This window comes from Camelus bactrianus, chromosome 3 (genome assembly GCF_048773025.1).
Source record: "Camelus bactrianus isolate YW-2024 breed Bactrian camel chromosome 3, ASM4877302v1, whole genome shotgun sequence".
NCBI classification, from domain to species: domain Eukaryota; kingdom Metazoa; phylum Chordata; class Mammalia; order Artiodactyla; family Camelidae; genus Camelus; species Camelus bactrianus.
In genome coordinates, this window is record NC_133541.1 from 71,172,057 (window position 1) to 71,184,838 (window position 12,782).

At 33.5% G+C, this 12,782-nt stretch overlaps 1 protein-coding gene across 4 annotated transcripts in view; it reads right to left on the bottom strand.

The window, feature by feature from the left end:
- Positions 1 to 12,782, bottom strand: part of SLCO4C1 (solute carrier organic anion transporter family member 4C1) — a 60,731-nt gene that overhangs the window by 12,262 nt on the left and 35,687 nt on the right. For all 4 annotated transcript variants that reach the window (XR_012505556.1, XR_012505558.1, XR_012505557.1 and 1 more), the window contains exons 7-11: positions 11,283 to 11,427; positions 10,677 to 10,872; positions 6,167 to 6,320; positions 2,532 to 2,722; positions 1,250 to 1,314 (exon numbers count right to left, since the gene is read on the bottom strand). Coding sequence is in view for 1 of the 4 variants with exons in the window: in XM_074360409.1 (XP_074216510.1) it covers positions 1,250 to 1,314; positions 2,532 to 2,722; positions 6,167 to 6,320; positions 10,677 to 10,872; positions 11,283 to 11,427 (751 nt within the window). In the remaining 3 variants the exon portion in view is untranslated. The remainder of the gene's footprint in view (positions 1 to 1,249; positions 1,315 to 2,531; positions 2,723 to 6,166; positions 6,321 to 10,676; positions 10,873 to 11,282; positions 11,428 to 12,782) is intronic.

A 12,782-nucleotide genomic window follows, 5' to 3' on the forward strand; every position in this document is an offset into this window, starting at 1 on the left:
TTAACATTTAGTTAAGTAAATATTTTAATTCACTGCTTTTCTAATTTAATGAATTTGTCTTTGAAATTAGCTATTATGCTTTAAAAAATCAAAATAAATTACTAATGCAGACTAAATCTGCTCAACTATAGTATATGCATAATGTGCATGTGCATGTAAACTACTGTGGGCGTGTGGGTATACATATGCATGTACATACACACACTGACATGTCTGTGCGTGGGAGTGCACATGTGTACATGCACACACACACATTTATACTAATATGCCTGGAAGTGCTACTATCTCAAACACACACACACCCTCCCCCAGAAGAGGTCATAAGGCAATCAAGTTCCACACAGTTAAGGAGCTTCCAGCTGTTACAAAGCAAATACATGGTCTGAAGTGGTATGTCTTAGATTTCAGCTACGCCCAGCCTGTTCTTCCATGACTGCAGCGTGGAAGAGTCAAAAGAGTACTGGACTGAGAGTAAGGAGAGTTTTCCTAGTCTCATTTTCACCTTTAATTGTGCAACTACGGGCAAATCTCTGAATCTCTCTGGTCCTTAACTTACTCCTCTGAAAAATGGGTAAGTTGTTCTCTGGTATCACTAATGTTCCTGCTTTTGGTTTTTGTTTTTATAAATAATCTTAATATGTGTGTAACTAAGTTTCTGTCTTATTATTTTTCCTACATCTGAAACCTTACAAAATTTTCTGCCATAAATTATTTCTTCCATCAATTCTTAACTAGACACACTATCTAAAGTACAGTTTTTATTGAAATATTTAAACTCATTATTTTTCATTGCTAATGCAACATAATAATGTCCCAAATGTAGTTAAATGCAGAGAGAAAAAGGAATTACAGTAGTTATAAATAAGATTTTAGCATAATTTATGTTGGTAATAGGTTTTATATGGATAGAAAAAAAATCTGTCTTTTACTAAGTTCTATTAGAATTATTTTGATGATTATATTTCAGATAAATATGATATACTCTTTAAGGTTATATTTGCAACAGAGTTAGAAACAACAGTTAACCAATCAGGTAGGTGAATACGTAAAGTTATTATTTCCCTATGTGATATATAAATAATACTATATCTTGAATATTAAAAAACAGCTTTCTGCAATGGCAATTATGTAGTTTTCTTCTGTAGTCAAATTTATTGTTTTCTTGGCACATACTGTATGTAAATAAGTCAACAACAGTAATGAACAAAACTAACCAATAGTTATCAAAAAATTAAGAAAAATGGCATACCTAATATTCGAAGCAACATACACTGTATTCCTAATGCTAGAGACCGCTGCTTATGATTAACACACCTGGGGATATTAAACACATATGAGACCAAAAAATGGTTGTATAGTATATTTACTCTTTGAGCAAATTCACTTTTATACCAGCTTAGCACTTCCAGATTAAAGTAAATATTATACACATGAAATAAATTATTTATAACAGCTTACATATAGTTCAACTTTTCTGGAATTATAAGAGAATAAAAATGTTACCTGAACTAAACTACTACAAATAACACCAAAAGGAATCAAATGAATGTTAACAAATGTAATGGAGAAAGGAAAGTCATTAATAAGACTTCTTTTTGACTAGCCCTTAAGTTACAAATCACATGACTTAAGTTGCAAGCAAATAATTCTTACTCTCTTGCTAACTTTGAGCAGAAATCATACCTGTGAGTTAAGAGAACAAATCTGAGGCAGTGTGAAACAGTTGCTGATGCTCAATTTGATTGAACAAAAACTTTTTACATGATGACTGTCAAACATGAATGAGATGTGATGTTGGCACATGAGACTCAGATGGGAGAGAAAAGAGAACAAGTAGTGTTTAAAAACATAGATGTAGGTGAAAGGTGACAGATGTAATAGGTGTAATGTTAACAGACTGCTTAATATTTTTATACAAAATCTCTAAAGTTTCCACTTCTCAAAAAGTATGTGAAAAGGTAGTGAGAGAGTATCAAAAAACAACAATTGAAGAGGGAAAAGGCTAGTTTGTTAGGAAATCTATAGAAAGGCTGATATTTTGAGAAGCAATGGAGAAGGAAGAACAAATAAAAGCACAAAACACTGTGGATAGCCAGGTGACAGGCAGCATGTTTTACTGTTTACAGGAAAGTTTAATATCACAGCAACTACTGTGTAAGGCAGAAGAGAATGCAGGTCATTCTGATTCTGACATGTGTGGAATGCACTGTCATTCGCATCATACTCAAATACAATTGAGCACATCTCCAGCTTACAGCTGAAGACTCATGAAAGAAGCAGAGAAACTACCATCGAGTTAAACTAACACCAAACAGGCAATGGTAAGACACTTTCACATACATGATCTTGTGTAAGCCTCACACATCTCGGGTTCAATAAGGCAACTGTTCCATAGAACTAACGATCCTATAAGGGCTGAACTGGTATTGGAGCCAACAGTCAATATAAACCCCAAATGAATCCCTAAGTCCATTTTCTTTTCACTCAACATGTTGCCTTAGGGATGGCAAATTTCATAACATAACACATACCTTAGGATGGACACAGTTATAGGAGTACCAGCCATAAAGGTAAACACAATTGTAGCAAAGAAAATGACAAGAAATATGGGCAGGTTTGCACATCGAGTTGGACATTTTCCTGCTTTAGCTTCAAAAGCAAAACCTGATGGAGTAGGTGTTATTTCTATTTTCCTTTCAATACACGAGCAGTTATAATATACCTGGAAATGTCAGACATAAAAATACTGAAAGTGCTTATCTTGAAAACATACTATCATTTTAAGTTAGGTGATTTCTAGACATGGCAAACACTCTTACACAGTCTTAATTCATATACGAGAAATAATTATGAGAAGTAGTAATTAAGCAAGCAAAAACAAGGGGCTATATTTATGAAGTAGAATAATCTATATTTGACTTTTGTGTCCACTATTTTAACTTGTAACCTAGTATTGACTCATGGCTTATAAAATAAATTGACAAGAATATAACAATCAGATGATCTCACACACTCTAGACTGCTTTCAATAGACCATAACTGTTCGAAGATTTTTCCTGCTAATTTTCTTCTTTTCAATTATTAGGACACAAAGAGAAGCATGCATAATAACAATTTCACTATGCTAGTTTGAACACACTATAATTTTAATAAGTGCCACAGTAAAATTAACTAATATGTCACACAAGTTTTGTGGAAAAAATACTACTTTAATCTAAACCTATAATTTTCTGAATTTTTTTTTTGCTTTACTAAAAGCAAACTGTATGTCTCTTAAGATGACATATTTATGATAATCAAAAACTAGAAGTTATTAGATTATCCTGAAGGCTATTTCATACATATTAACCATTTAATATGTATATGTATACATATAAATTAATAATATGAAATTTTGGAAAGTAACATGTTTAAAAATTACAAGTATTACTTTTTAAATTGAAGTATAGTTGATTTACAATGTTGTGTTAGTTTCAGGTATACAGCAAGTTGATTCAATTATACATATTTTCAGATTCTTTTCCATTATAGGTTGTTATAAGATATTGAATATTGTTCCCTGTGCTGTACAGTAGGTCCTTGTTGTTTATCTGTTTTATATATAGCAGTGTGTATATGTTAATCCCAAACTCCTAATTTATTACCCCCCCTCAAAACAAGTATTACTTTTGTAGGAAAAGAATTCAGGTATTTGAAAGTTGGGCATAATCATTTTTTAAAGGCTTTTTATGTCTCAATTCCATCCTTACTGCAAGTCTTTTTATATGTTTAAGGCCTCAATAAAGTCATAGCAGAGCTAGAAAAGTCAAAGCAAAGCAGCGCTTTTATTGTTCCGAAGGCCAGAGACTGCTGGTACTGACTCAGGAAACCCAAACATGCAGGTGACACCCCTAAAATGAACTATTACATACTCAGCAATCAGATATATCAAATAATGAAGTAAGGTAGCTTTTAAAAATTTTAAGAAGAAAAACTGAAAACAGTCATTTCTATCCTGATGAGATTTTACTACTCTCTTACATGAAAAAAGTATACATTTGCCTACAATATAGCTAGCTGTTAGTCAACATCTGTTTTTGTAGTTTGGATCACTGGTATGAACTACATTCTATTTCTGTGAACAGGCGTGCGTAGGTGTTTATTACATTATTATCAGTGCATTTTGCCTATGTGAAATATTCCATATGAAAAAAAAATCCTGTGAAAAAAATGAGTTGTTACATGGACTAGTTAGACATAAAAAAAGCCAGGACAAATAGAAAATTTGGAAATCAAAATAACGTGCTTTTCCTAAACAATCCTTAGAAGACAATTTATTCTTTAAAATGGCAATGATAGTATTTGGTGACAAACATAAGTAGCAAATTAACCATATCAAAACAACCAACACCATTTCAAGTGTGTCTAGGAATTAGATTTGCATTTATTCATTTATTTTGGTTTCCTTGCACATGATGGTATTTGTGTCTGTACATTTTGTATGTGGGTAAAACCCTTCTAATAATTTAATTCCTTGTCATAATCTTCTAATTAGTCAATAGCACTTATTGATTATATTTTATACACACACAAAATGCTACCTGCTTATCTGCCTCTCAAAGGAGTAGTTTACCTTCTAGGTAGTTCTGATTCAATAATGTGTATCATGCTCGCTTTTGGAATTTGATTCTTTATAACTGATGGAAACACCTAATTTTCTCAACGTGTTTTGAAACTAAAGCAACCCCAGATGTCCACTGGTTTGAAGGTATGACAACCTTCAGTTTGGGGATCTTAAAAATCTTCTGATGTCTTTTAGTAAACTTTCATAGAAATTTTCTGTTTTATTCCAAGGATTAAAACTGCACATGTCAATTAGATCTATTAAGTCTGAGATGATTCATCACAGACATTTTTTTCTGGCGTATTTTTCAATGTTCTTAGATGACTATTTTAAAATCTATAAGCTAGGTAATATGAAAAAAAAGTCTACTGTTTCTCACATTCTGGTTTACCCCTAGCAGAAAGATCAAATCCTACATCTCTGTTGAGATAAATGTTTAATGTATTTATCACACATCATTAAAGATATGTATACATATGCAAAGACAATATTTATGTGTGTACATATGAACATATAAATGTGTATAACCACACACACATACAGATATCCCTGTTAGTTCTAAAAGAAATCTGAACTAATTTTACAGATTATTTCTATTTATTTATGTAAAAATCTTTTCTTTGCAATTTAAACTTTACATAGGAAAAGGAATGCGATTCCACTAGTCCATATTTCAAATATCCAAGACTGTGCTGTTCTGTTGTATAATTCTTTATATCTTTATTCATTACAGTCTCTTATATCATACTATATATTTCCCGCAGGTCTTTTAAAACTTACCACATTATCTATTAATGCATAACATAACTTAGTATCACAAACTACTAGTAATGTGAATATTATTTCTTCCCAAGGCTCTTAAACTTAGCTAAGATAGAATCTTTAGATTGTAGTGTAGTACAATAAAATGTTATTGAATTCTCTTAACTATCTAATTGTATTAAAAAGAAATCATATTTAGGGAGACTAATAAACATTCTAATCCAGAACTAAAAGTAAATTTGTATTTGAGAATGAATTAGTGATTTGTATATTTTTTAATGTATCTATGGCTTATCAAATAAAAGCCACAAATATTTATTATATTTTTATTATACACACTGTACTTAGTAAGAGAAGTCCCCTAACTTCGAAGGGCATAAAGTCTAGTTGAGAGAAAAAAATGTAAAAACGTAAATAATATTTCACTACTATAACAGAAGTAATGTTATAAAGATGTATGTGAGGAACCGCCAAATTGATTTTTCAACAACAACTGATTCTGAGGTATAAAGGAAGAAGAATCTTTTTCAGTTGGGGTGGTCAGGGGCCTTTTTTTTAAAAATTAAGGTGAGACCACAACAAATCTTAAGCATCACTGTTGACCACAGGTACAGTGTGTGCAGCAGATCTCTAGAGCTTACTCATTTTACTTGACTGAAACTTTACGCCTGGCTTCTGAACAGAGGAGGCAGGCCAGGACAGGGCGAACAGGAGCGGCATAACCCCACTAGCGGGATAAAGCAGCATCCGTAAATACACACACGTGCTGCCTCATTAGGGTAAAGGAGCCGTACAAGTCACCTTGGGATGTCTTTTGGAAACGGAATTCGTACAACCTGCATAGCAGGGAGAGAAATACTGGACTCCATCTCCTCCACAGAGAGGGTAATAATAGGACCGCAGGCAGTGACAATTGGCGTTACAAGGAGCGGTCAGGTTCCCCAGTTCTCCTGTCCTGTCAACGAGAAATGAAAGACGGGTAAGTTACCTAAGTTATCACTTCTAATGAACAGTTCAGAAGCATTGTCGTGTCTTGCCATTCAGCCAGTTACTCACTCACTCAACACACATTTAATTACTGAACAAATAAAAAAACAGAATGTCTGCCTTTTCATACAGAGCTTCACTTCTTGTGGAAGAGACAGGCAGTGGAAAAAATAGTACATAACATAAATTCTGTCAGTCATTAAAAACAAATAGGCAGAATAAGCACATAAAGCAGTTTCTCATTTGGTACCAAATAATTTTTTTAATTTAATTAATTAATTGATTGATTGGTTTAGGGTAGGGCACAGGGGAGGGCCAGTTCTGGGGCCTGTAGGATTTTAGCAGCGTCCCTGGCCTTTACCTACTAGATGCTAGTAGCATCCCCGTAGGTGTGACAACCAAAATGCCTCCAGACATGGCCACGTTTCCCTGGGGTGTGGGCAAAATTTTAAACCTAGAATGATGAATAAAATTATGATGTTGAATTTACTCACTTCATAGGAAAACTGAGGCCCAGAGAGATTAATTTACTTTTCTTTCTTTGCCAAATATAATACTCCTGGTTCACAGGCTCAGTGTTGTTCCATGTTGCCTCTTAATAGAAAGCATCATTTTTTAAAATATAAAGGGATACCCTAGCCTAAGATACTTCTTCAATTCCTTCCTTATTCATTCATTCAACCAATATACCTTGGGCAGTGCTAGGCCCTATGCTGGGTATCAGGAATACAAAGCTGAGTAAGACAGTCACTGTCCTCAAACACTTCACTGTCTAGGAGTGGAGATGGATACAGAAGATTATACAGGAATATGGTGAGTGTGGTTAGAGATGTGGACGAGGTGTATTTTAGATACCTGCACTGAGGAGTGACACTTAAAATAAGCCAAAGTTTAAATAAGAGGGTCTGAAGGAGCTACTGCCTGAGATGAGACTTAAAGGATGAGTACGAGTCAGCTGGGTAAATGGGGGAGGCGAAGGGTACTTCAGAGAAGCAGGGAAAAGGCATAAAGGTGAGCAAGAGCATTCTATACGGAGAAATGTGAATGATGTCTGAGGCAGAGGTAGACAGGAAATGTAATCGGAAAAGAGTCAGGGACCAGATTATTGAGGGCCTCGTGGGCTTTGTTAAAAGCCATGGGCTTTAACTTACTTTGAAAAGGTAATCAAATATTTTTAGACAGAAAAGTGACATCGTCAAAGCACATTTTAAAGAAATAATCCTAGGAGTTGTACAGAGTTTGAATTTGAAGAAAGGGGACCAGTTATAATACACCAGGCAATAGGTTATGGTAATGTCTAGGAGAACTAAAAGAGAGCATCTCAGGAAAGAAAACAGATTTGAGAAATATTTTGGATGTAGAATCAGTATGATCTGGTGTCTAACTTGGCATTTTGGTAGAGAAGAACTAGTTTTGGGGAAGAGAGAATGGGTATGGTTTTATACATATTGAGATTAAGAATCTCAAATGTGGTGAAGGAATCTGGCCTGGAGCCTGATATCTTAATGCGCATTTGCACACAGATGTAGCTGAAACCATAAGAATGATAAGCTCAACCATATAAGGAGCATAGAGTGAGAAGAGGACAGAGAGGTCCTGGGAGTTCATTTTTTTCATGAATACGTAATGAGCTCCAGTTACGTGCTGGACTCAAAATGGTGGAAATATATCTAAAATAAATAAAGCGATAGAGATAAAGACAGAGGAACGGAAGAAGGGAGGAAGAGCAAGCAAGGAAGAAGGAAGGGGGAAGGGAAGGAGCGGAGGGAGGGAGGAACAACATTCCCAGTAGCCATGAAGCTAAATCGCTTGCACTGCGGATCAAAAAAAGTAAATGAGTGATTTATCTAAATATTAGAGAGAACAATTGCTATGCTGCAAAATGATGATACTTAAGGAGTAGATGGAGAACAAGAAGCTCATGAAGGAAACAGATTAAAGAGAAGGACAGAAAACAAACAAGAAATAAACCAGTGGGGAGTTTGAAGGGAAAGGGTATTAAAGAGTAAATTTTAAGTAATTCGTCACTCTGCCTGGAGTCTTTCCTACTTTGAACATATTCCACAGGCTGCTGCTAGATTTTTTAATCAAGCACGATTCCCATTCACAAAAGCAAGCATTACACTCTCCGCCCACAACCAGTTTACAATAAGGACATAGAAATAAGCTGGCAGAAGATCTACCCCAGCAACTCTAGAAACAGCCTCTACATGGTAATTTTTAAATTAAATTTTCCAACATATAATTCTATCACTGATAAATGATTACTGAGAACATGAAACTTTAGGACAGTATGCTGGAAACTACAGTAGAAACAAAGAAATAGAGCATAGATTCCTTATTGTCAAGGGCCCGTCACTTTAGTCTATATATTTTATAAAGATTTATTTCATGAGGTAAAGGGGAAACGATTATTCAGAAACTAGCCAAAACTTGTGAAATTTACTAAATTTTCTTAATTTACTCATGTTATTCTAAAAAATTTTAAAATATATATATATTTAAATATATATTACTTGAATATAGGCAAAATACATTTTAAATATTAAAAAATACACATATATGTATGTGCTTATACATACATATATGTACACATAAGAAACAAGTTTATCACAGATAGTAGAATTTAAACATTAATTAATTAGTTGTTATTCTATAATTATGCCTCTATAATAAGCAGAGTTCCCTAAATCTTCTGCAACTCTTTGATAGATACGCCTCTTTAAGGTGCTGTTTCAGATAAGCAATGAAATTCTAGCTACAGGCCAGACAGAGGAAAAAAAAAATGTGTACTTACTAAGTATAAAGTAAAACACAAATCACCATTGCCAATACTGATTACCAAAACAGACCAGAGATCCTATAGATTATCAAGGCAATATAAGGATAAAGGCAAATTTTAATAACTAATAGAGCTCTAGAAATATACTTGACAATCTCCTTTCAACCGAATTTAGTGTTGTGCTTATATTAAACATTTCATAACAAATTCATTTTAAATATTATATTAAAAATATCTTCTGAAATAATCAGTATTATTGATCTTAAACTTTCAGTATATACTGTTAAACAGGGCTTTAAATGAACTTATTAATAAGCCTAACTCATTAATTCAGAGTCACAAAAACTCTTTTTAACCACCTACTATTACACAGCAAAGGGCAAAGACTCTGCACCACTCTGCTAGAAACCCTGTATTCTCATACCCTCTTCTTCCTCCCATTCACTAAAGAGGTTTTTCTTAAGCTCCTTATTCTGTTCTTTCCATGTAATTTTTCCTCCTACATGTGTTTTTTGCATAAGGCTATTATGAATAAGCTGCCCATGATATGGACATTTAAATATGCAGAGTACAGAGCTAAAATTAATATTTTGTGGCCACAGCCTTTCACTGTGACTTTAAGATTTACCTCTGTACTTATATCTGCACACATATACTCACACACATGCCGTGTGTGTGTGAATATGAGTATGTATGTGTGTATATTCACTTTCAGTTTTTTTCCATCGCTAAGAATGTGTATGTAATTAAGCACTATTTCTGTGTCACAGAGCTTGATATTTCTTGATGACCAACCACCACAGGCACCTCAAACTGACACTGTCCCACTTTCCTTCCCTTCTGATTATGGAGTCCCTGACCTGGCGCACCATCTCCCTCAGGAGCCTCAAACACATCTATTGAAACAAAGCAGTACTGTGGGCTACACAACCCACCGCTGGGCAACGCCCTCCTGCCTGATCCCCAGCTTGTAGCTAGGGTTTCAAAGCAAAACAGACAAGGCAAAGAAAGGTAATATGGTCAAACCAGTTATAGATGGAAACATGTCTACAGGTCAGAACAACAAGTTATTTATTTCTCTGCAATATACATGAACTTCTAAAGTAACTACAATGATTAGTATCACCTAGTACTAGCTTCATTTTAATTTCTCTCCTAGTCTAATTTCAATAAGAAGAGAACTCACCATAGGGAGTTTTAAAATTTAAATCAATAAACATATAATGTGAAATTCTTCCTAGGATGTTGAATCCATTATGGACAAAGATTCTGTAATATTAATCTTTGTATCCTTGAGCATAGTACTTAATACAGAATAGCTGTTTCTTAAATGCCATCTAAAAAAATACTCAACTTTTAATATGATTTCAATTATTGAAACTAAAAATAAAAACTACATAGTCTTATATAGGAAAAAGCAGCCTTCCAGTTAAAAAAAGAAGCCAATGTCTCATCATTTTATTTAAGAAAGTACACACTTGGAAATATCCACGTAGTTTATTGCTCTGATACTAATATCAAAAAGCAGTAAAATATATTTACCTATTATATGATTCAGACACACCCGCAAATGGCTCATTTTCACAGTTGGCATAAAGAAATACAAAACTCAGCGTAAGTGCAATTACGGATGTGAGCAAAGCAAACTTCATTATGTTTTTACACGTCATTTTGAATTTTGAAACAAGGACACCACCTAAAATCTGACCAAGAGCAGCTCCAGGAACTAAAACAGCCCCTAATGAGAAAGAAGATACAGTAAGAAAACACACAAGTGTACTCAGTAACTTATACCAACAACTGGAAAGCATCAAAAAAAAGTATCAATATGGTTTTAACGCATGAAAGCATTCACGTGATTTAGAAGCATATGAGTAAATAACTTATATTAAGTAAGAGATTAATACAATTAATGCTTTGAATATTAAGATTAAGATATATTCTCTTCAACTCTATGTATAGCCTCTGTACCTCTCAAGTCCACACAACAGATTGTCTAACGTCAGAAAATTGGGAGCTTTTATCAAACACAGTATAAAATTTAAACTGCTAGGAGTGGGCTATCAAAAATTATATACTATTTTAATAAACATCCAATGTGGTCAAGTAAAATTATTAGATTAAGTTAGAAAAAAGAAAACGTTTTACCTCCAAGGGTAGCTGCAGAGCTAGAAGACAATCCAAATTGATTTTCTATAAATTTAGGTAAAAATGTAGCAAATCCAGTAGTAACTAAGGCTTCTGAACAAGTTGACAGAACTAAACACATAAAGACAGTATTCCTCATCAAATTCTAAAGAAAAAATACAGTTCACCAAATGAATAACTATGATTATACTGCAAAATGCACCATTAGAAGGTAGGTAGCATGATGAAATAGCAAATCTTAAATAAATACAATATAATTATCTGTAAAATTTCAGCATTTCCTCTAGCACAAAGGTATAAATATTGATTATTAATAGCTTTATATACATACAGTGTTGAGAACATTCATACATTGAGCACCTAGAGAATTGACAGATGATTGATCTACTGAATGTGCCTTGATCATATGCAAGGGACTAGGGAAAAGAGTTAAAAGCTGGATTGGAAAGTTCTCTTCCCCAGTCTTACTGTAAATCTCCATTCAGTAAATCTACCCCTTATTTGATTTTTTTTATTGTGTTCTGAATTCCTGCGTCCAATAAATGAAGAACAGACTGTGAGCAAAGATAAGAATGGTCTCTAAGTATCAAACTTGCAGTATTGTTTCATGAGTAAAGGACTCAGTAGTTAAGAAACTTGGATAGGTATACAGCTCAGCAATTTTAAATAAGAGTCTGTACTGCTGGACTTCTCGGAACCTTATTAATCTCTCAGAGGGCAAATATAAAGATTCAGTTATTTTACTATATTTAACCGTAAAGTGAAAAACCATTAAGTGTAGTTCTGAAATATTCAGTGCAAAAAAATTTCATAAAACCAAGCAAAGCACACACACACACACACACAGTAGAGTCACAAAAAGGCAAGATAAGAGATTTAGAAGTCAGAGCCAGATGATCTAAGATAATAACAATACTACAAAAGTAAAAGATACGTTAACAAAAACATGCAATAATTTAAAAAATAATGAGTAGAAAATATTTAAGTTTTCAGATTGAAAAAGATATTGGACTCCTAGTAAGGATTAGTGAAAAAAGATACATACTTAGGAATATCCTAGTAAATTTCCTGAAATCAAAGATAAATTGAAAAATTTTACAAATTTGCAGATAGAAAGAATAAGAATCACATTAACATGGAACTTCTCAACTGCAACATATTTAATTAGAAAAGAGCAAAACAACACCTACAGACTACTGGAACTAAAGGAGTATGATCTAAAAGTATTCATCCAGTCAGAAATATCATCTTGACATTCAAGGGTACTTAGATACCATCCTATCTGAGAAAAACCAGCAATAAAATGTTGTATACACAGAAATCTGAATCAGAATTGAGATCTCAAAGCATGAGAACATGAGGATAAAAAAAGCTATGGTGAGTAACGACTCTTGATGGTTTTATATGTACACACACATACATATATATAAGAATTTATAAAATAAATTAAATAGAAATATATGAAACAGAACTGCTCTGAAAGAAAATAATAATACTTGA